The 24,745-nt window shown below is 32.5% G+C and overlaps 1 protein-coding gene and 1 pseudogene across 3 annotated transcripts in view; one reads left to right on the top strand and one right to left on the bottom strand.

The window, feature by feature from the left end:
* The window catches only part of LOC145561915 (uncharacterized), a 48,366-nt gene extending 42,945 nt beyond the window's left edge, over window positions 1-5,421 (bottom strand). Inside the window, exons 1-4 of one of the 3 annotated variants that reach the window (XM_081622045.1) lie at window positions 4,925-5,421; window positions 3,784-3,865; window positions 3,067-3,170; window positions 69-164 (exon numbers count right to left, since the gene is read on the bottom strand). In XM_081622045.1, the coding sequence (XP_081478171.1) occupies window positions 69-164; window positions 3,067-3,170; window positions 3,784-3,865; window positions 4,925-4,939 (297 nt within the window). In that variant the 5' untranslated portion in view covers window positions 4,940-5,421. Of the gene's footprint in view, window positions 1-68; window positions 165-3,066; window positions 3,171-3,783; window positions 3,966-4,924 lie in introns of those variants that run through there. The other 2 variants (XM_081622046.1, XM_081622044.1) reach the window with 2 other exon arrangements.
* An 11,209-nt stretch (window positions 5,422-16,630) lies between these two features.
* On the top strand, window positions 16,631-18,075 carry LOC145563080 (ethylene-responsive transcription factor ERF011 pseudogene; annotated as a pseudogene).
* Window positions 18,076-24,745: the final 6,670 nt, after the last annotated feature.

Genomic DNA, 24,745 nt, shown 5'->3' on the forward strand with positions numbered 1-24,745 from the left:
GGGAATCCACATGTAAGTTAATTACACGCAGAGAGCAGCCTTTCTATTTAAATAGGAAATAATCCTACCTTGAGTGTTCTTCCATCAGGTGCAGGATCAGCAAGAACAAAAACACGATCTATGAGAACGATCACAGGTTCTTTGCCAAGACTTTTCCAAGGTACCTATAAGGTTCTTAAAGAAGTTAGCAAGTTTCCAAAGAACAAGCCTAGAGGTACTTTAAATGCCAATCAATCAGAATATGCCAGAACATGAAGAAGCAATCCAGCCTTCTTTAGGAAGTTCCATTGATATATTAGAAAAAACAGAGTAATGTGGGATCTTGTTAGATTTGTTAGGGCATAAAACTTCAAAATATCAACTTTATAGAGTTTCTACCAATACACAGTTAAAGATATTAATGGTCAAACATGTTATTTGAAGACCACAAAAAAATAAATGGTGTAAACAATATGTGATGGAGGGAGTTATGAATTATTAGTTTGCAATGAAATGAATAGCATTCACAGCTCCTACCACCAATTGTTGGTAAAGTTCTTTTCCTAAATAAAGGATTGTGCAAGAAAAAACGTTACTTTTCTAAGGTTAACTAACCAAACCTTCAAAGAAAGACACTCTGATATATTGTAATGAAGAAAAGGACAGATAACATTTACAATCAGTAAGTTAATTTATAGTCTTTGAAAACCAGATAATTTGACAATAAAAGAGTTGTACTAAGCTTTACTTGATTTTGAATAAAATATGAGGCATATTCTATAGCTTGCCTCTTTTCTTGGACGGCAGCCAAAGAGAAGATCCCAATTGAAATGAGGATATTCTAAAGAGAAGAAACTATACATGCCAGTGTAGTTTGACTCAAGGAGGAAGAGCTTGTTAATTATCTTGTACTTAGGTTCAGTCCCTTCGGCGATAATCATTAGAATTGTTTGGGATAAGGTTCAGCTTTGTTCTGCAAAAAATTCTCTTGTAGCTAGAAAAAGAAAGATGAAGAAAGGTTGACCTACTGAATTGAGAAAGATGGTCCCATACTCCTGTTTCCAATTTGGTGGTGCACATGCAAAAGAAGGATTCCCACAGATTCTCATCAATTTTAAGTTCCTTTTTTAGGCTTAGAGCCTCAACCCATCAAGGTATTACTTGACAAAGATAAAGGTACCCGGAAGAGGTTCCACATTGGTATAACAACTATGCACAGCATTTTGGTGGATAAAGAGAATGACAAATGAAACTTATGTTGGCTGGATTTGTGTAATATGAAAGCAAAGTAGGTGATCCAAAATTGATTATTTACTTAATTGAATATAAAGATACTTATTTACTATAATTATGATCCCTTGGGCTTCCAAAGTTGATTTTGTTCATCAGTGGATTATCTTGGTTCATTAATTAATCAATAGGATTTTAAATTAAGTTGCTTGGAGACAAGTTAGACTTCATTTTCCTACTTCCTCCGTTTCTTTTTAGTTGTCAAACTTGATTTTGGCAAGGACAGGCAAGAAAGAATGACAAAAGACATAAATGCCCCTACCTACTAACCCACCCATCTATTTTGGCAATACCCCTTTTTTGGCTTGGTAAGTTGGTAGTGCCAGTTAACCTCCACTCTTCTTTCTTTGGCAATACCATCAACCATGGCAACCAACACCCCCCACTTCCATTAACTCCTCCGTCTTCAAAATTTCATGACTACCAAACACCATAAGGTTGTTCTTCTGATTGATTATCCCTAGAAAACTCTCTTCTTTAAATCCTTTGAATCTCTATTTCCCTAGACTTTAATAGTGGCGGTAATGGATGGTGGTGGTGGTGGTGGAAGATTTTTTTAATGAAAGAGACGAAGTTATTAATGAGCTTTGTAAGTGAAAGACAAAGTTTCTTACAGCATTAAAGACTTTGGGGTGCTAAAATGCATGTGACGACACAATACCTTAAAAGCATAACACACAAGCATTAACTCATTAAGCAACACTTGGTAGGAAGCTTTTGGATTTTTCATCAACCACTTGCTCCCTCAAAACTTTTGTTTGGGTTTACAATGATTCCCTAGTTGTTTAGGGTAAAAATACCCCAGGTACGTGGCCCAATCTCATAGTGACACGTGGCCCAATTAACAGGCGACACGTGGCTCTATGAGAGTGAGACACGTGTCCACCTGTCATGGTGACACCTGTCAGCCATCTCTAAATGCCCCAATACTGCAATCAGAAAGAGAAAAGGGCCCTGATGACCTCAGGCCCAAATCCCGAGAAAATCTTGAAAGTCGTAAAACGGCGCCCCCCACGACACGTGGCGACCTCTGATTGCGCAGCCAATCATGTCACGAGATTTAAGGGCATAAACCCTAGGGGGCACATGTTCCCACCCCTATATATACCCCAATCATTTATGATGGGAGGGGTGGATTTTGAGGTGACATTAATACAGGAGCACTAAAGAGCTCCAACTTCTCTCTACCTTCTCTCTCTAGCCTTTTCCGTTTCCGTTCACTAACTTGAGCGTCGGAGGCGAATATTTCGAACACCGGAATATTCGTTATTTTGCAGGTGTCCGAGTCTTTGTCAGCAGAGCGTGACCAGTATCCGAGGGAATCACAAAAAACCCCGAAACATTTGTAACCACTGAACTGACAAAAACATAATAATAGAATCTAAATGCTAAAAAATTTAAGGAAACGTCTAAAACATGGAAAGAAGACCCTCCCTGTCTTCCAATTTAATTTCCACCAAGACAATTACTTCCATCTTTTTACCCATGTAAACATCAAAAACCATACCATGAACATTATAGACTTCAAATCTTATGACCCTACTAACTATACATTTTTTTTACAATAAAAAGAAAATCAGTAATTATATAAGCATTACAAAAGATAAAGCAAATAGTTCTAGAAGTCTATGCAAAAGAAAACTAATAATTCTATAAAAATAATAAAAATAAATAAATAAATAAATAAAAAGATAAGGTACCAATATCAAGTGTCATCATATAGTAAAGGTTGAAAGAAATAAGAATACAACATGAAAAACATAGTAATAACTGATCCCGGAGGATTTGATTTGGTACCTTTAGTGTTATAGTGCCGATAAAACCAGCTTTTACTGTAACAGGAAGCTTAAGCGAATTCAATGCTTCTGCCTTTAACTTTAAATCTTTAAGAACAACATCACCTGAAATCACATAGAATAATTTTTGCTGTACAAATCAATTTTTATATTGAGCACAACAGATTAGATGTAAATATAGGATAACTCAAAAACTGTTGACCATATTTGTCAAACAATTGACTAACTTTACACCAAGCAAAAGACTTAAATCTTGCATAAGAAATGCTACTTGAAGTAAGGATTTCTACCAATCGAGCTACCAAATTAAATCTGAATTGAGTACATGAACATAAACAATTAAAAGAAATAACTATCGAACAAGTGCAAAATGTCCCTATAGTTAAGTGAAACTGCAAAAGATTGAGATGCCCTTTTACAGAGGATATATAATTGGCATGATAAAAAAATTTTAAAAAAAAAAAAAAAAAAAATTTAAAAAAAAAATGGATCTTGTATTGCATGGGACATCTATAAGAAACTTTGGCTGCTGAAATCAGGGAGCAAATAAATAAACTATAATATGAAACCTACAACACACAAACAACAAGAAGAACAAATTACAATTGAACAATAAAACTTTTTTATAATTGTCAACCTAATTTACCCATCTTGCAATCACAATGAGTAAAAGGAAAAGATGAATAAACAAAAAAAATAATACTAATAAGTTACAAACCTTTCCATACGCTAACTCTTAAAGCCTCCAAAGAAAGTCCATGAACATATTCACCTAAATATCTTTTAAGCAACTGCAGGACCTGCAAGTAAAATATGCCAATCATGTCACTACAGTGTATACATACGTAATTAAAACCAGAGATCTAATAACGAAGGTGAAGGCATAGAAGAGGGCAAAGAGTTCTGTAAAAAAAATCACAAAACGCAAATCCATAATACAGCATTACTGATGAAAGACCCTGTATAGCTCCTGATGCAAGTGATCAAAATGCTGTCAAAAAGAACCACTCAGTCCCAACAAAGCTTAAAACACTAAGACACCAGCAAATCCTTGGGTCCATAGTCTCTTTGAGCAACCAAAAATCATTAAAGGGACCATCTCTCCTTGTCAAACAGACCATTTATCTTCTGTACTCATTTGAAAGCTACTAGCTACCAACACATTTTCACATTGATTGGAGTATTGAACCTTACAAATCCCAGACAATGCTAAACCTAGTGTCACAAACTTAGAACTCGAGATAAAGTGACACAGCACTTGGAAGCACTAACAAAGAGATTCTCTAATCAAAGTCCTATCCTCCCTACATTCTTAGAAAGACACTCCTACACTCTGCTTGGCAGTAAGTTAACTTTCGCATTCCAATAGAAAAAAACAATTCACTCTTACATTGGCACATTACTGATTATAAAAATAATATTCAAACACGCCTTTAAACAAACTCTGTCATCAGGCAATATTCAAACAAATCTCATGCATCTCATTCTTCTTCTAAAGCATCTGCAAGCTGTATTCGCCTAATCAGCCTAAACACATTCAATTTCCTCAGTTACAGCATATGATCGGAGCTTGAAAACAAAACGAATCCAATAGTAATGTACGAAAAGCACGAAAATGATGCTAAAATGTACACATTTCTTCGTCCAAATAATGAGGCAAACTACTTTTATCAGGCAAATACTCAAACGCGTCGCATTAATCTTATTCTTCATCCAAATAATCCACAATCTAATTTCGCATAAAATTAGCAACTAAACACATTTGAAATTCACTTACTCAGAGCAATGATCGTTATTCGAGAATCAAATTGTATCAAATCATGAAACAAAAACGCAAAATGAAGCATTGAATTACTTACATGCGCTTCAAACATGGTGACCCCTGATTAATCGCTCAAATCCTTGGATGGTGCAATCAACGAACGACGATAAACAAGTTCATAATCTGATCAAATATCAGCCGCGAAATTGAATGTTCTGGAAACGCTGATTGAGATTTCTACATAGAAAAGAGAAGAATTTACAGGAAAACCCTAAGAAATTGCATTAGCAGAGGAATAAAAATAGCATAGGTTAGTGAGAAATGAAGAGAGGGAAGAGAGAAATGTAGACAGAATAAGAAACCGTCTTAATATTGTTTTGGTGATATTTCTATTTTTTCCAATTTTTGCTTTTTGTTCTCTTGTTACTTATATTTCTGGTAAATTGGCATCGTGCGCTCCTTCGATCTCTATTTCACTTTCTCTCTCTTCCTACAGCTGCGGTGAATCGGTATTGGAGCTCACTCCAACTTCCTAGGTTCTAACAGCTGGTGTCAATTTCAGGTGTGTCGCCGTTTGGCTTTGTGGGGTACACCAATCCTCCCTAAATTATTCAATACCTGTTTTACCTTGTTTAAAACTTTCAATAGGAACATCTAAGATATTACCGCCACCGTGAAAACGGCTAAGGCAACTATCAAAGACACACAGCGGAAGACTCTCCTTTAAAATATTTTAAAACGACTAAACTTAAAAAGTCAACTCACGAAGTAAAGTCAAACCAAAGTAAAACAAAGTCAAACCTACAACCTGAAACCATCGTAGGCCCTTAACTAAATCAATTCAACTTAAAACTTTTATGTTAGTCTCGCAATAGAAATATCATAATATAAATAAAGCAATAACACATCATATATTTATGGAAACTAGCATGATTCGCTCTTCACTCATGCCCATCATGAATATGCTTCATCACCTAAAAAGAAACTCTCTACTTGTTTCCACTACTCTCCATTAAAAATGGGTCATCATAGGGCCAAGGTAAAGACAAAGCCAACAAACACATAATCAGCAAAGCTGAGTACATAAGCGTATTTAACACACTAACATGCATTTACCTATCAACACACAACTTACCTTGTTGCACCTGTTTTTCAAGCACACAACATTTAACAAAACTTCTCAACTAGACAACTACATAATTTGTTTAGCGTTGATTACGCATCGAACGGGTTTCCCAACTAACCTCCCCCAATAATGAGGTTACTGACACGGGAGCTAACCGTGCCATCATCAAATAACCACTCGTAAGTGGCAGAATTCCTGCGCATAATAATAAAAAAAAGGAATGTACAGCGTCCTGTACTCCAGTATAAGTTATGGTTAACTATAAAACCCCATAACTCCCCCCATATGTTCATACTCAAGGTATATAAGTTCCAAGAGTTTTGGTGCGTAATCTCTTTCACTTTACGTTTTTTTACAATTTATTAACTTGGTGATGACTCTCAAAACACAACAACATCAAATATCATAATTACTCAAACAATTAGACACTTTAATTTAATTCTTGAATAATTAGTGACCACATAATATTTAATGTTGAACCCTTTTTAAATCTTAATGCGTTAAAAATCCTATCCCTCGGTATTAAAAACACCTTAAGTGCACTAAAGCACCAACATACAATTTATTCCTCGTGTACATAGACACTTACATAGCTCATTTCTCATGCTTAAAACATCAATAAAAATTATATGAACCATAATAAAATTCTCTTTTAATATTCTAAGCCAAATTAAACATTTAGTTTAATTAAACATGCTTTCTATCATGCCATAAATAAAAGTGTGGTTCATATACAGTATTCCAAACTAATATTTTCCAACCATTAATCCATCACAAATAATTCATGCTTCATAATTCAATCACCAATAACAACCAAATCATAATTTCCATTCCAAATCTAGTATGATACTACTTGTAATCAATTAAACGTATTTAGCATGCTACCACATCAATAAAATTATGCTAAGTACGCGAACATACCTTGTATACGATCTTAAAATCGTCACGACTAATAGAAATCACTCACTTCGAAGTCTCCTTGGGTTTTCTCCACTCTGAGCAAGGTTTGATTTGCCTGAAGTGTTGAATATTTATACCCTTTCTTTAGAAACCCTTTTTCTTAAACTTTTCCTTTTTAATCTTTCTTAATCCCTTTCCTAATAAAACTTTACTAAAATAAAACTTTCTTAAATAAATTCCCAATTTAAATAAAATAATTAATTAAATAAACTTTCCTTTTATGAAATATTTCTAAATTTATTAAAATGAATAATTAAAATACTATAAATAAAACATTTCAATTGATTTAAATACTTCTCAAAATACTTATTTTAAATAAAATATGTATAAAAATACGGAGTATTACACTACTCCTTCGCCACTTACACTTTTTTAATACTTCGTATTTTTCTCCTCTCCATTTCTTACTTTTATATACTCTGAAAACTATTCACCACTATCACTCTTTTTCTCCACAACGAACTCATTTACACAATATTTTTAATAAATTCAAGTGAACTGCATAAAACTTTATACCGGTCAAACTGATACAATTAAAAAATGAAGGGAGTGGAAAATCCACGCTTCGTGTGGTTTAATGAAACATATTTTCACTGAAAATTTATGTTTCAATGTTTCATTCATGAAAAACACATTTTTATGGATAGGAAATACATAGTTGTCGTAAATTAGTCTCCTTTGTTTGCTTCCTTACGATTAAAGTTGTATAGTAGAAAATAAAAACAAGAGTAAAATGGTGAGAAGGAGAATAAGGGGGAAGGACGAAAGGAAGAGGTATGAAAATATCACTTCTCTTATTTTGTATCATAAATAAAAGTATTTTTCATCATTAAGGGTACAAATTCGTACTAATTATATTCCACCCCTTCACAAACCAAATAAAAGGAGAATTGAAAATTTTATTTCAATAAAAACATTTTTTTTCCCCAAAGGCTCATCCTTTTACAAGGATACAATATACTTTCTCCGTATTTGTTTAGTTGCAATACACCCCTTCAACACGCATTTTAAGAAAGATATTAGATTAGATAAACGAATAAATTAATTTATAAAATTTTGCCACCTATAATTATTACCAGCGATACATTTCATCAAAATGGTCAGGTATGACATGTTTTAATAGATGAAATTGTTATTCTTCTTGTATGAAAATGGGTTTTAATAAGCTATGTCATGAATGGAATCCTCTATTCATGCAATTGCGTAGGAATTTTAACGTGTAAAGTGCACAAATTGTGTTTTTGCTCAATTATTACTTGTATGTTTTAACACAACATGCGCATCAACTTAGAAAACCTTGTACATGTGGATACTAATCACTGATTATCTACTCCGTATAATTTTGTTATTAAAAATAATATAAGTATAACAAAAATTCCATATAAATACACATTCACAAATATTAGTAGTGCTGCATTATTTTAATGATAAAATTTAATCACAAAGCAGCGTTGTACTTGAGCTTGGACTCTTCAAAATAAGGAAGAATAGCAAGGAAGGGAAATAAATGGTTTTAAGAGGAATCGATCCTCTGACCCTTTTGCTGGACACGCATGTCCCCAAACATTGATTCTATATTTCTATGCAAGACTTTTAAATCATGACATACTTTTGGAGGCCGGACTCTAGAGCCCTACGGGCCTTAAAAAATATCTGTCGTAGCCCAAAGATTGATTTACAAGTTGTTAGCAGTATTAGGCCTTGTTTGGTTCATTTTATTTTTGCTTATCTGATATAATTTGGTCTAGTTTGATCTGATCTGATTGTTTAATTTGACCAAACTTTGCTCTTTGTACGATAATGTATAAGGAAAAAATATATCAGGTGGGGTCTTGTTAGATTCGTAATAATGTGTATTTTATTAATATGTAATTTTCATAATTTTTTTCATTACGGAATGAAAGATAATTAGCAATAAAACACTGCACATAAAATGATGATCTGATTTGAACTTATTTTTTCTGAAATAAGTAAAAATAAGGTGAACTAAACAAGGCCTTAGTCAAGAGTCTCAAGACTCTTAGCATACTTAAATAGTCGCACAACAAATTAGAGCAATGGCCAGCAAATTGTTAAATCAGCTTGTCATGCCACATAAGCTTTTCTTAATTATCATTTTAAATACTTTGAGCTCGGCTTCGCTATTAATTCACTACTTAAAATGAATCCCATCTCTTTAATTACTCCTTCCGCTTCATAATGTTAGTACCATATACTATTTTAAGCGTTTCAAAAAAATCTACCCATATTGAACATATTTCATTTTTAACTTAGTTTTTATTTCCTATTTTGTACATATTAAATTCTAATTGGTTAGATTAATTGATTGTTGATCGATGGCATGACTTTAAGTAAGGAAATCCCACCCTTGAATTATGCAATTATGGGTAATACTTTTCAAAAAAAAAATATCAAAAAATTAAAATAAGACAAAACTAATTATGAATAGTTTTTGTACTTTAATGTTAGATTCCAAACATTATTCTTTTCTTATTTTATGTGATTGATTCCATATGGAACTATCATATTGAAACGGAGAAGTAACATTTTTATATTTCATTTTATTTATTTTATTTTTAAAAATTTTGCCAGGTTTTTTCCAAGCAATTTCCAAGCAAATTAATTAGCTTAGCAAATAGCCAAACTGATTGCATTTTGTAGCTCCAATGGTCAAGCTAGTAACTAAGAACTATTTAATATTGTAAGCAATTTTCTAGTTACAACCATTGAAGTTGCTATTAGGCTATGTTGGTTCATCGAATAGATTTTGTCTAACATTATTAAGTTTGAATTAATTTAATTTTATATAAGTTTAGGGTGTGTTCTATTCACCTGATTTTTACTTATCTGAATTTATCTGATCTTATCTAAACTTATCTTAACTTATCTGAACTTATCTAAACTTATCTGATCTTATCTGAACTTATTAGCCCTTATTAGAACTTATTTTAGTTATAAATTAAACTTAGGTAGCCATTATTAACCCTTATCACAACTTATCTAAACTTATTTTTCCTGAACTTATTAACCCCCTTATCTGAACTTATTAACCCTGAAATAAGTGGAAAGATAAACAGAACAGGGCCTTATTTCATTTCATCCAAACTTATTTGAATTCATTTTATATAAACTGAACTTATTGTAACATGTTTGAATTTTCTTAACTTATTTTGCCTTAGCTTATTTTTCATAAAATTACTAAATAAACTAATTTATTTTGAAGTTATCAGATTTTTTTAAAAAAAATAAAATAAGATGAAACAAACAAACCCTTAATAAATAATAATTCAACGAGTCTAGGCTATTTTTCACAGTATCCAAAATAGTCGAAATTTCTTAATTCCAACTAGATTTTCTTTGTTTATAATTTTTTTCCCCGAGCATTAAGTCTCCTTATCCTTATTTTTATGAAAAAAATAATAATTTTAGTTCAATAAAAATAAGTTTTAATAATCAATAAAAAATTAATAAATCTAAAGAACAAATATAATGGATGATCGATCAACAAAAATAATTAATTAATCAACAAAAATAATTTAAGTTCAACAAAAATAATTTAAGACAAAATAATAATAATTCAGTAAAAACCAGTTTAGTTCATCATAAATAAGATGAAGAGAAAAAGGTAGGAAAAGTTTGCTAAGTTTTGATAAATTAAGGTCTAATAATACCTTATATAAGGCCTAATAACACCGTATATATGGCCTAATAAGGTTTAAGAAAATCCAATAGAATTAGTAAGATAAAAGCAAGATAAAGATAAAATAAGATCAAGTGAATAAACACTACATAAATTAGGGAAGTAGACGAATTTGTTTTAGACATATATTTAATCACTTGTAGTCTTGTAGAGTAAGACAGACAAAAGCTCGTGTACATCAAATAATGTGTTAATGCTAAATACTTAAATGTGAAAATGCGAAAATGCAACGAAAGTAGGTGGGGGTAATCTACAATTGTACACAGTCAACAAAACTTGCATAGCATATATCAAATGAGGTGTTAGTACTTTGTATTTAAATGTGAATTAGAACGTAACGGAAGAAGATGTGGGTATTAAACTATTATAATTATACACAAGGAAACTTGCATATGTAGCCTATCAAATAATGTGTTAATACTCCGTATTTAAATATGAAGAACGCAATGAAAAAAGATGTGGGTATTAACACTATTAATCCATAATTGTACACAACAATGGGAAATCAAACTACAGGAGAGATTATAAAAAAGAAGTAATAATTGAGTGAAGTCTAATTTGGTTGCCGGCAGCTATGGTTGATGGTAAGCAATACGATAAGCTTTACATCAAATTAATGGATTAATTATTCCTAGTGCATCATCCTCCTCCTGTATGCTTGTCAACCGGTTGCTTTCAATATCTTATTGCATCTTTATACATGTATTATGTCATATGTCGGTTTTTAAGAACAAATTTGGTACCTCTACCGCAGGAGATTATTTGTTTTTGGCCATTAGAATAAAGTTTATTTTACCTACTCAGATAGCTTCTAAACACTCTTAGTTGATAGCTATAATTGACTACATATAGTAAAATTAATACTCGGTATCGACCGTATGTAAATGAAATAGAAGTCAAATGATGTAAAAAGAGGTGACAATTAAATTATTTAATTACTTTGTATCCATCTTAGTTGGGTTAAATTTGGGTAAGGATCAATTTGGATCAAACACAAGCAAAATCAACTAGGGAAATTTTCAGTCTATTGTCAATTAACTCGTCTAGAAAATTAAATCATTTATAGCCATGAGGCCCATAGTTATTTCCGGGTCAGAGAGTCAATTTTGATTATTTTTATTATTTTTACAATAAGGAGAAGGGCCCTATTTGACCAGAACCTCTCACAGGCTATCCCGACTCGGACTAACAGGTTAGATAATTTGGGAGTTGGGGGGGGAGGGGGGGAAGGGTAACGGAATCCCCACCCCAAATTGCCTCTCTTTAGTGGGGTTTGATCCCAATCATCCCATAACCTCTTGATTGTGAGGTGATAAATATTACCACTAGACCTAACTTTGTTTGGTAATTTTGATTTATGTAGGTGTCCTTATAACACAGGCTATTCAAATCAAATACTACCTCCGTTTCTTATTATGTGCAACAAAGGAATATTTTATATCTCACAAATAATACCTCTTTGTTGCACATAATAAGAAACAGAGGAAGTACATTTATTTTTATGTATACTCTTTAATAAAGGTCATATAGTGAAATACACATTAAAATAAAGGGAAATTCTCAATGGTAGCCATATACAATTGCAGATTCTTAAAGGTAGCCAATTTTTTTCAATAGTCTCTTAAATAGCATTAGTATTCTAATTATTCTCTAATATAACAATATTTGACCAAAATAACCTAAAATCATTAACCATAGAGTTAAATAAATTTCCCTCCTAAACTGTAAACACGATTTCCCTCCTAAAATATTAGGTTATGTGAAGTTTAATGAGAATTCTGTCCAAGATCTATAATTTCCCACATGACTTTACAAGAAAATCTTTTCAAAAGTCATTAAAATGTGGGTAACTAAGCAATGGATGATTACACACTTTTCGGAGCTCCATACACCTGTAATTTAGAGTGAAATTGTAAACCTCCATTGAATCTACGATAAAACTTGCAATTAAGGAAACACAGACACTTCATAAATAAGTTAAAAAATGAAGAACATGAATGACATATCATATAAGCCACTATTAAAATTAAGATTACATCCTACTAAATTTTTTATTTAGATTCTAAAGAGCAGATTTTGCACAATAAATCATTATATTTCACCAACATTAATTAATTGATTAAAAAACAGGGAAAGCAAGCATAGCAATTTAAATCGATAAGATTTCGGGGAAAAAAAAACTGAAAATTGGGGCCGGGTAAAGAAGGGATGAATTACCTTGCAAGTGTTGAAATTTAGCACATTTCACAGATTTTTATTTTCGATCAGTTGAGCCTCCCTCGCAATTTAATGTACGGAGTAGAAGAGTTTCGAACGTCTTCCATGAATGATCAGTGAGGGACTAAGGGTAGTTGGGTTTGCATTTACTCAATTAAAAGGGGCACTTTAGTGATTTAAAACTTTATTTTACTATGGTTAATGCTTCTAGTTTATTAGAATACTTATGCTATTTAGGAGATTATTGAAAAAATTTGGCTACCATTAAGAATTTGCAATTGTTTATGGCTATCATTGAGAATTCCCCTAAAATAAATTATTATTTATCATCAAAAAATAAGTAATTTTTTTTTCCGGGTTCTAAATCGATAAATTTTTCAAGTGCACTAGATTCGAATTGATTACGGGCTAAGTGAAAAAAACAATTCCTTTTCTATTTGTGATCTGATCATGGATGAAAAAACAAACAAATTTTGGTAGAGCTAAATACTCTCTCCGTTTTTTTTAAATGCATCACTTTTTTTTATAGGTATTTTTTTTAAATTGCACCACTTAAACTTTATAATACTATATTTTATCATTTCTCTCTCCTATTTCAAACCCTACTTAAATTATTTTATCATTTCTATCTCCCACTTATATAATAAAAACTAGTTTTGTACCCGTGCGATATCCGGATTGTTTACTAAATTTTAAGATAAATTTTTAATCTATATATCAAATTATAAAATATATCATTGATACAAAATTAGTTATGAACTAGATGAAGCCCGTGCAAAAAAAAAAATTCATATTTATGTGATTACATTTGTTATTTTATTAGTTGTACGTAATATATCATTTTCTCCGTATTTGTTTTGAAATATTAGATAAAATTCCTAATTTCAAAAAGATAATATTTCGTATTTAATTAATGTAGCTATTAAAATCTCATTGGTCAATTATGCTTATGTGGCACTTGAATTATTTATTTGATATAACTATAATTTATAATCCTACGTGGCACATGAACTTATCTTAGTTGGCATAATCCTATTGCAGTGTTTTAAAAATATTAATCCTATGTGGCGCTCTAATAATTTTTAAAATATAAAAATCCTACGTGGCGCTCTAAAATCTCGAGAAAAAACTCCCCTTTATATATATATATTAGATTGATTTGATTTTGTGATAATTTGCTATTTAGTAGACATGTAATGACTAATAATAATATTGGTGAAAACGTTCGATTTAGTACATTAAAAATAATTAAAAATTAGAAATAAATAAAATAAATGTTCAAAACCCGTTAGATTGACCCGAACCCAAAACTTTGGGAAAGGGTTGAACATTTCTTGACTCGTAACCTAAAGTGACCCAATCCGACATGACTTATGACCCGACCCTAATTGACAGGTCTACGTAGTAATAAAATTCTATTAGGTTGTGAAGTATATCATTTTAACCGATTAACATATATTATATATGGATGTTTTACACTTTGAACTACTTCATTCGCTCCAAAATATATTATTATGTATATGATAATTTTTTAGAATTATAATCTAATAATTTCTTTGAATAAGATTATAATACATATGAAATATTGGTATTTTATAGAAAATAAAACTTTAAACAAACAATTTTATCTAAAATTCTATCCAATAAGAATTCTAAACTAAATATGTTATGAAGTCTATTTAAATCTATCCAACGTGGCGTGACACTTGGCGAAAAGTTGAAACGCCAAGTGTGCTGCCTCATGACCTGGCCAAAAGTTTAGCTTTATATATTAGTTATATGATATCTACTTTTCCTCACTACTTCCTTTTATATGGTCTCTATCTTATTTTTACAATAATAAATTATTAACTCACTCACAATATAATATTACACTCCTAAAACTCCGTGCATTATCAAGTGATGCAAATAAAGAAAAAAAAAACGGAGTGAGTATAAGATGACCAATCGAAAAGACTACTATGTATCATGATCCATCAAGTAATTTGTGCAATATTTCCTGCTCAAAGCAATTCATTTCACACTGCCAAAATAGCAAAACCCAAAAAAGATCCCACTAACGTTAGTCACATCTTATTAAAATTAATCTTTTTTTTTTTTTTTTTTTTTTTTTTTGGGTTTGAATATAATCTTAAAATAAAATTGATGATGTTGCATGTACAACTCGAGGAACAAATCACATATGGCACTCTTCAGTCCCCAATGAAATTGATAACATATGGCACTTGAGACAGAGTACACCTCTTCCACATTTGCAGGGCAAAACAGATTTCTGCATTTTCCCACTATTTTCCAATTCTACCCCTAAATATTTTGAATAAAAATAAACGCCCCGGGGGTATTTTCGTCCATTCACATGAAGTTGTTATTGCGGAGACGGAAAGTCAAGTCATAACGGTATCTATCCATCTAGTATCTCCACCGACCACCGACCTACCTTCTACCCTCTTCTCATAAACCTCATGCGAGTACCATGTATTATTATAATAATAAAAATATTTTAAAACCAATCAAAGAAAAAGCCGATAAAACAAAAAACTAGAGTACGAAACTAACACTAATCATTCACTTCAATAATGTACTCGTAATTCCTTTTTATTATCACAAATTTTAAAAAATAAAAATTATTCTTAAAGGCAAGGTTTTATATATGAAAAGAATTTTTTAAATAAAATTTTGTAGGTTTGTTTCTATTACGGAGTATATCCTATTTTTATTGATTTTTTACAAAAAATAATTTATGTTGCATAGCTATTTGCCAACAAGATTGAAACCTGGGGCTGATATTATTGCATCAATTATAAGTACTCGTTATTAGGAATATGTTAATCATATTATATTGAACATAATATGCTTTTTTTTCTTCCCACGAACTATCAACTCAAGTCTTTTAGAGGATCAATTATTCTTAGAACAACTCATAAGAAAGTACATTACATGTAGAAAAAAAAAAATCAAGTTGTTAATAATTTTCTTTTGTAGGTGTATATGACGTGATAGAATTTTTATTTTTTATTTTTAAAATAAGAAAATAAACAAACCTTTACTTGATCTCAACGTTCATAGTTTTAAGTCATAGGTACTTGAAAGTAGAAGGAGATATAAGGAAATCCCATATTCAAATACCATCACATATAGTAAAGTTAAGAGTTTAAGACATGATATAATTAAGGCAAGACTTTGATTAAGTGAGCAAGTGAGCTAATTAAGTCTTAGTTTAGATTAAATAATGTTACTGCATGTTTTCTCAATGTATGTTTTCTCAATGTTTTATGCTTATACTTTGTATTAAGTTGTACAAGTATTGAGCACCCTTTTTGACAAACATAAAATTTATAAATAATCAAAAGAGCAATCACGACATTGTTTGACATTACAGTATTTCAATTATATTTTTTTTGTAAGTTGAACTTACTGTACATCAAATGAGTAAATGACACAAAACAACACACTTAATTACGACCTCATAGACTTTATCTTTCATAAACCCGAGTACATCCATCTCTAATCAAAAATAATAATCATAATGATTTATAACGAAAAAACTCGAGTAATAATTGCAAAAATTTCCCACCCTCCTCTCACTATCCATCCCTTAACCCCACACAAGACACCCACCACACCAGTCATTACCCACAAATCAGATATTTCTAATAATAAAATTTTTACCCCAAATCATATAATCTAATCTCTTCCATCTCTATAATAAAACCAAACGCAGCCTCATCTCTCAAGTTGCAAACAAAATAGATAAGTTGAGGTAACCTCCAATATAAACAATTTAAGAGAGAGAAAATGACTTGTGAAAAAGCTTTTATAAATCTAGCTGTTCCTCTTTGTGGACATGCCGTCCATTAATCTCCCCACAAAATTATAACTTAACCAACATTTTTATTTTTCAAGGCCCCCTCTCTCCTACATCCACCCATGTCGGTGATATCTTATTATTCTTCCCACTTAATTATTTTTTTCCCTTTTCTTTTAAAATCATAAAATAAAAAACTCATTACTTTTTTTTATATAAATATAAATATATAACTACCCTATTTTTATTTCCCACTCACAATCCCCAAAACCCCAAAATTCCTCTCTCTTTTTTCTTTTCTTCTCTCCTCTTTTCTCTTTCTGTAATTCTCTCTCTTCTTCAAGAATAGTTTAGCTGAAGTTTAAAGTAGTAGTAGTAGAAGTAGAAGAAGAAGCAGGCATGGAAGCGGGGTCAACGAAGAAGAGAGAGAGAGCAGAGAAGCCATACAAAGGGATAAGGATGAGGAAGTGGGGGAAGTGGGTAGCCGAGATAAGAGAGCCGAATAAACGATCAAGAATATGGTTAGGATCGTATTCAACACCGGTTGCAGCTGCACGAGCTTACGACACGGCCGTGTATTATCTCCGTGGTCCATCCGCACGGCTTAATTTTCCGGAGTTGTTGATGGGGGAGTGTCGTCTTAGCGATTTATCGGCTGCTTCGATCCGAAAGAAGGCTATTGAGGTTGGTGCTAGGGTTGATGCTCTCGAGACCGCTTTTCAACGGTCTAACTCGAATAATAGCATCAACCGTCATATTAACATCGAACACGAACACGAACACGACAATCATAGTAGTAGTAGTCCGGAGAGTAAGATAACGGTTGAGGAGAGAGAAAAGAGTGGTGGGTTTGTTGGGTGTGGGTGGGTTGTTGATGAGAAACCCGATTTGAATAAGGTACCCGAAGATTCGGAAGAGTGGGATGATTGATTGATTGGTTTGGTTGGTTGAAAGAGGAAGGAAGAAAGAGAGAGAAAGAAATGAAGAGTTTTCTTTTTCTCTTTTTTTTTTTTTTCGATTATAAAAAATTGTTTTTTTAGAAGAAATAGTTTGTCGATAGAAAGAGAGAGAAAAGCAACAACTGACGAAGGTTGCGGCTCAGGTTTGGATGTCGGTGGCTGCGACGGAGGAGAGAGGAAAAAAAAAAAAAAGAAAAGAAAAGTAGTAATTGCTAGTTGCTACTCCATATAATTGCAAATTTTTATGTGGGCCACTTTCAAAAATCCATTATTTCCTCTCACTATCCGTTTTGTTTTTTTTTTTTTTGGTTTTTAGATTTAAGGTAGATTTTATTTTCTTGATTTTCTTTTTTTTCTTTTTTTTTTCCTTGAAGATAGGAAAAAGGAAATTTTGGGGGATGTAAGAGGAAAATATTGTAAATACATGTTTTTTTTTTTTTTTTGGTTAATTTTAATATAGTTTAGTAGCTTCCTTTTTATCCATCTTTTTTTTGTTTAATATTATAGTCTGGATTTTTCTTGGGTTTCTCCTCCTGTTAATGCTTTTGCAGGAATTGTGGACTCATGCTCGCATGGTGGTTTTTGTTGCTATCCTATTTTCTTTTTTTAAAAGCAATATTTTCTTAATTTAGTTGTGCAAGTGCAAGTGTGCAACACGAACTTGATGAGATACTAGTTGCATTTCTTAGTGTTTGTTCTCTTCAGCTTATTTTCAATTCAGTTCAGTTCAGTCGATCACAACGGCCCTAAACTTTAATTATATATTTACGGAGTATTGAATATGTCTCAATGAATAATTATAATAATGCGTTAATATGTAAGTTGAAGAATTATTTTTTGATAGTTTGGCGGGTAGTAGAATTATAGGCAGAGGCTATAATATGTAATTTTAGTCAATAGGGTTGTGCCAAATACATTTGTATGTACAAAATTAGTCAAAAAGTCTTGCACAACAATGAATTTGTGTTGTAGTATCAACTCCTACTTTGTTTCTTGTTATAGTTTAAAACCGTTTTATAATATAAACATATATCATACAAATGATATGTTGTATATGAATTTTGCTTCACCAAAAAGTTAATATTAGGTGAGTGGTAACTAATCACATTGAAATTACTACCTCCGTTTCACATTATCTGCAACAAACTCCCTTTCACATTCCCCAAGACAAAATTTCTTAAGCAAAGATTAGTAAAATAAAAACATGTGATTAATTGGATGAGAGAGAAAGTAAATACCACCAGCACCCACCCTCTCACCACCACTAAGATCTGAAACCCCACCTCACCACCACCCAAAACCCACCTGACCAAATCGCACCACCACCAATTAGCTCACACCACCACCCAAAACCCACCCAACCAATCGCACCACCACCTATCAACTCGCATCACCACCCAAAATCCACCCAACCAACCCAACCAGCCACCAATCAACTCGCACGGTCGCACCACAACCCAACAAAACCACCCAACCAACCTGACGAACCACCAATCAACTCGCACCACAACCCAACAAACCCACCCAACCAACCCGACCAGCCAATGAACCCACCAAACCAACCAACCCGACCACTACTAATTTAGATCTAAAACCACAACTTACCACCATCCAATTTCGATTTTGAAAAGGGGCGAATTTTGAATAGGGGAAAAGAGGCGGCGGCGACGGCTTTGATAAGGGTAAAAGAGGCGGCGGCGGCGAACTTGCAAGGTGAAATATTCGGTGGTGCAGTGGATAAGAGAGAAGATAGAAGAGAGAGAACAGAGAGAAGAGATGGTGTGGTGGTGGTGCGGTGGAATGGTCGGTGGTGTGGTGGATCTGGGTGGTGGTGGTGGTGCGTTGGTTGTGCGAGAAGAGAGTGAAGAGAGATAAAGGTTGGTGCTGGTGGTGGTTTACAGGGAGGAGAGAGAAAAAATGGTGATGGTGGTGGTGGATATGGTTGTGACTCTTGTGAGGGAGGAGAGAGAATGTGGGTTAGGGTTTTAATTATGGGTAAATTAATTTGGGTTAAAGAGTTAATATGTTGTTTATTAAAGTTAAGTGCAATTTAGTAAGGGTATGGTGGTAATTTTACACAGAAAAATTTACTAAAAGAGGAAACTTTTTTTTTGTTGCACATAATGTGAAGCTTCCCTAAATGGAAATTGTTGCAGATAATGTGAAACGGAGGTAGTATTTCAAGTGTCACAAGCTCACATTAGGCTAATAGTTATGCTCTGTATATAGTGCTGTCAAATTTCAAACCGAAACCGTTTAACTGCCCGAAACCGACCGACCCAAATGAGAACCGAACCGATTAAAAACCGATTTTTTTGAAACCGAAAACCGACCCGAACCGTATTTTAGTAAACCCGAAACCGAATCGACCCGAATAATGTTAAACCGAATAAAAACCGAACCCGTTAACAAACCGAACCAAATATAAACCGAACCGAAAAAGAACCGAACCGTATCTAACCCGAAACCGGTTCCAACCCGAAACTGTTTAAACTGGCAAAAAAACCGCTTACACCGAACTGTTAGCAAACTGCTACCTGTTTGCACCGAACCATTTAAAAACCGTACTGATTGTAAACCGAACTGGTTATAAACCGAACCGTTTATGAACCAAACCGCTTCTAAATCGAACCATTTACAAACTTTTTTATATAATTAAATGGATTTTTTTTTTTGACGGGAATATAATTAAATCGAACTGTTTACAAACTTTTTTTTTTGACGGGAATATAACTAGTAAAATCAGTATGACTAAACTTGAAACAGAACATAATATGTATTTATAAAATCAATGAGAATTTGTTTATAATATGATGCCTAAATATGAAATGATTCGCGACTTTATATAAAACTTTTGAACGCAAAAGGTTAGCAAGTACTATCAAATTTCAAACCAAAACCATTTAACTGCCCGAATCCAAACAACTCGATAAACAATTTATTTTTTGAAACCGAAAACCGACCCGAACCGTAATTTAGTAAACTTGAAATGGAACCGATATGAATAACGTTAAAGTGGTTAAACACTTAAACCATCGAAGAACCGAACAAGTTATAAACTGAACCGAACCAGTTAAAAACTGAACCAAAAAAGAACCGAACCAGTTATAAACTGAACCAAAAAAGAACCGAACTGTTTCTAACCCGAAACCGTTTCCAACCCGAAACTGTTTGAAGCTGGATAAAAACCGTTTACACCGCACCGTTAAACAAACCGCAACCCGTCTGCACCGAACCGTTTACTACCCGGACTGTTTACAACCCGAACCGAATTAAAACCGCTTAAGAATAAACCGAAACCGAATCGAACCGATAACTATTTAAACCGAACCAAAACCGACCCGTGAGACAATTAAACCGATTCCAAACCGACCCGATTAAATACCGAACCGATTTCAAACCGAACCGAAACCGAACTGTCAAACCGTTTTGACAGTACTATCTGTATATATATGTCCAAGCCATAGACACTCTATTTTGGTATGTAGGACAGTAGGAGTAGTTTGGTCCCCCTTAAAGTGAGGAAAACAAAATCAAATATACACAAATTAAGAGACTAGAGTGAAAGATAGAAATTGTATCTAAGGAAATAATTTGTGAACTGTCAATTTAAGTTGATGTCAATTAAATATTCTATAGAAGTATAATATTGGATTGTCGTCAAAAGCATGTATTGTGAATTTGTGATACTCTGTATTTAGGTTTTACTCGGTAAAAGTTTTATGTTAGATTTTAAAGATTTGGGGTTTGAATTATACTAAGGATTTGTTCTGATTTACTGAATTGAACTAAACTGATTGAAACTGAACTGATATAAATTGAACTGAATAGAACTAAAATGAATTGTTTTATGAAAGAAGGAAATTAAGAGCTGAACTGAACTGAAATTAAGCTGAAGAGAATAGGTCCTTAACAATATTTTAATTGAGTTTGTTTTTTTTTAACTTTATTTTTAAAGTGTCGACCTACAAATACTGGATTAATAAAACTATGAGGATTGAAAACTAGTTAAGATCCTTGTTCTTAATTACCCCCCCCCCCCCCCCCCCTTTTTTTTTGAAAGCCTTTCTTAATTACGGAGTACCATTTAAAGCAAAAGGTATCATGGTATTATTTTTTAAAATACAATACGAGAAGGTGTAAGTTTTTGTGGTATTTTATTATATGAAGTTTTTTAACTTATTATGGAAACTACTAAAAAGTACCTCTGAGTAGGTTTTTTCTTTCCTACATGTCAATAAATGAGCCTTGAGCATATGGTGAAGTGTAACTTCAGCCTTCTTTAAATATCTAAACTAAAATCAATCATGCTTATAACTAGGACTTAGGAGTATAATTTAAATGTTTGCACCAAAAAACGAACTTCAGTTTAATGATACTTTTTCTCTCCTTTTTGTTCCTTCACCGCTTTGCCCCTTGCACCTCTCCTCTAACCCATCATATTGAATAATGTTCTTAACTCCAATATTAAATTTAATAAAGTTATTCATATTTATTTGAATCCTCAAAGATAAGTTTTGAGATTAATATTGTTTTATAAGATGGCCTGACCTTTAACTCAAAAGAAAAGCTTATGAAAAAGAAAGGTATGTAATGTTATCTGAAAAGGTGATCATGTGTCAAACAAAAGATTTTGTAAGGAATGCATGGAGACTGGAGAGTACAATGTCTTGACTCTCTTCAACTCATTCCCAAATCCCAATTGCCAATTGGATCATAGCCATCTTTATAAACTAATGCATTTCTCTAAAAATTATTTTATTTATTTTTTAAAATTTATTATTTTCTTCCCTTATTATATATATTGACGAGATCCTCTCATTAATTATTACCCTTCCACTAATAAAGTTTCATTTTCGAATCTTCTTTTACTATTTTGCTAGCCTTCTCATCAGTTGCATTCAATCTCTCTCAGCTTGTGCACTTTGAACAGTTTATGTTATGAAACTCTTAGGACTTGTGATGAAACACTAATGGATTCAGTAAAACTAATGATGGAGTAAAATTCTCTTATAAGATTAGTATAGTCCAATACATAACTAAAATAAGCTTAGATAAAAAGTTAATGCTATGAATATATTAAATTGATGACAACACTCGTCTTTTTTTATCCATTAACAATAAATTGCAACACTTTTTATGTTGTAGACTACTAGTCTACCACGGAGTATTTTTCATGTCTTACTAACCTCAATTCTTACTATAGTATAATTTTCACTATTTCACTAACACCCTTACTAACTACAAAGTAATAAATACACATTATACTTGAAAATCCATTGTTTGTTCCTTATAATTTACTTGTCCTAAAAAAAATACAGCCATACAGGTATGTGTCAAATTTACTAAGAATACTTCATATATTATGATTAATCTGAAATGATTGGAATCTTTTATATTCCCGCTGCACAAGTGTATCTTATCTTGAGGTATAGTAAAATTTAGGACAATGTTGAAAACCATAGTTGGAGAACTATACAGAGAGATTAGTGAGTCAGTTTGAATAATGATGTGGGTGATGAGAAGTAGTACACATACACTTACTTATAAGAAAGCCAACCGTCAGGGTGAAGTGATAAGATAGTGTTTGGTATTTATATCAATTCCATGCCCCCTCATTTTTCTCAAGGGTCCAATGACAAGCTTTGTGGGCGCTCTTCTTGTCGGGAAATTCTCCGAAGTGGAAACTCTATCCATGTCCTATTTTACGATATTCGGTGGTCGGTTTATCGAAAAGGAAAATGATATATAAAACCGGGTTATATAAGCAATTAAAGTAAAAGTAATAAAATAAAATATTAATTATACCAACTGATGCATGAATTTGTCAGCATCTATAAATTAATACAGCAATACCGGATTACTACAAATGTAATGTCTAATGTCTTATCCTTTTTTTCCACAAAATCAGTGTTCTTATTTTAATGCTTCAACTGCCAAAAGAATGATACACTTTGAATTGAATAAAAGAAAGAAAATACTTTTACGTTGTTCTAGTGATCTTTGTGGGAAAAAAAGGTTTTTGGGGTTAAAATTAGCAAGAAAAATTTCGGGGTGTTAATACGGGCCGTAAGTTGAAGAAAAGGTGAAAGTGTAGACATGATGAAGTGGTCCAATCTGTGTTTATAGGACATTCTTTAAATTAGTGAGAAAGAGTGTGACTCGTGAACCAAGCTTGGGTCACCTTAATACTGTAGTATTACCCTACGCCACCATAACAAAAATCTTGGCATTGAAAGCAACCATGCCTTAAGAATCGTACTCTGAGTAACTTCTACTTTATGATTGTCATACTTTTAAATAGTAACATATCACAATCACAAATAATGCAAAAATGCCCCTCTGATAGGTTCTTTTAAATCTTCGATTTCGTATCCTAGAAGTGAACATCTAACAAGAAAATGCTTGAATCTACCCTCAGTGATTTGATATTTAATGGCTTTAAGTTATTAATTTTGATTTCCAGTGGTAATCTATTGGCTTTAAGTCATGAAGATTTTATCTTCTAGCAGGAACTCTCGTGTTACCAAGGAAAAACTAGATTAAATCAACTTCATAGTCTTCAACTTTCCAAAAACTGTTCTAATGTCAAAGCACTGTTACATGAGTTTTATTGTATAGAACGGAGTAACAGGCGGTCCTCCATATTTAGTGAATAGTGATTGCTTCCAAGCTGATGATCTATTTTTCTCCCTACACACTTCATATCTAGACCTACTAGAGGTTATCTTACTCTTCTTAAATGCCAAGTAGACCAAATATTGTGAACAGAGCTACTATATAATTAGAACAAAAAAATGAATTACTACTACTGAGTACATCAGAAAGGATAGGGAAACTTATAGGTGTATCAAGAATATGACATCAGAAGCGCATTCTTCAGTTCTGAAGCTCAAAGAAAAATGGACTCGAACAAAAGAAGCACGGTCGATGCGACACACTAAGCATATCTTACTGAGGTCTAGTCGTCCAGAAAAGCCTGAGTAGGCTTTACATCCAGCTAGGAAGAAAATAAGAGGGGGGACTAGCATACATAAAACTACTGAAATATTGAATTTATCAGGGAAACCAAAAGAAACTCCAAGTTTACGAAAATGCAGCTAGTGGAAACAGGATATCTAGAAATAATACAGAACATTAAATTTACAGGA

Source organism: Chenopodium album, chromosome 10 (assembly GCF_948465745.1).
Source record: "Chenopodium album chromosome 10, dcCheAlbu1.1, whole genome shotgun sequence".
NCBI classification, from domain to species: Eukaryota; Viridiplantae; Streptophyta; class Magnoliopsida; order Caryophyllales; family Amaranthaceae; genus Chenopodium; species Chenopodium album.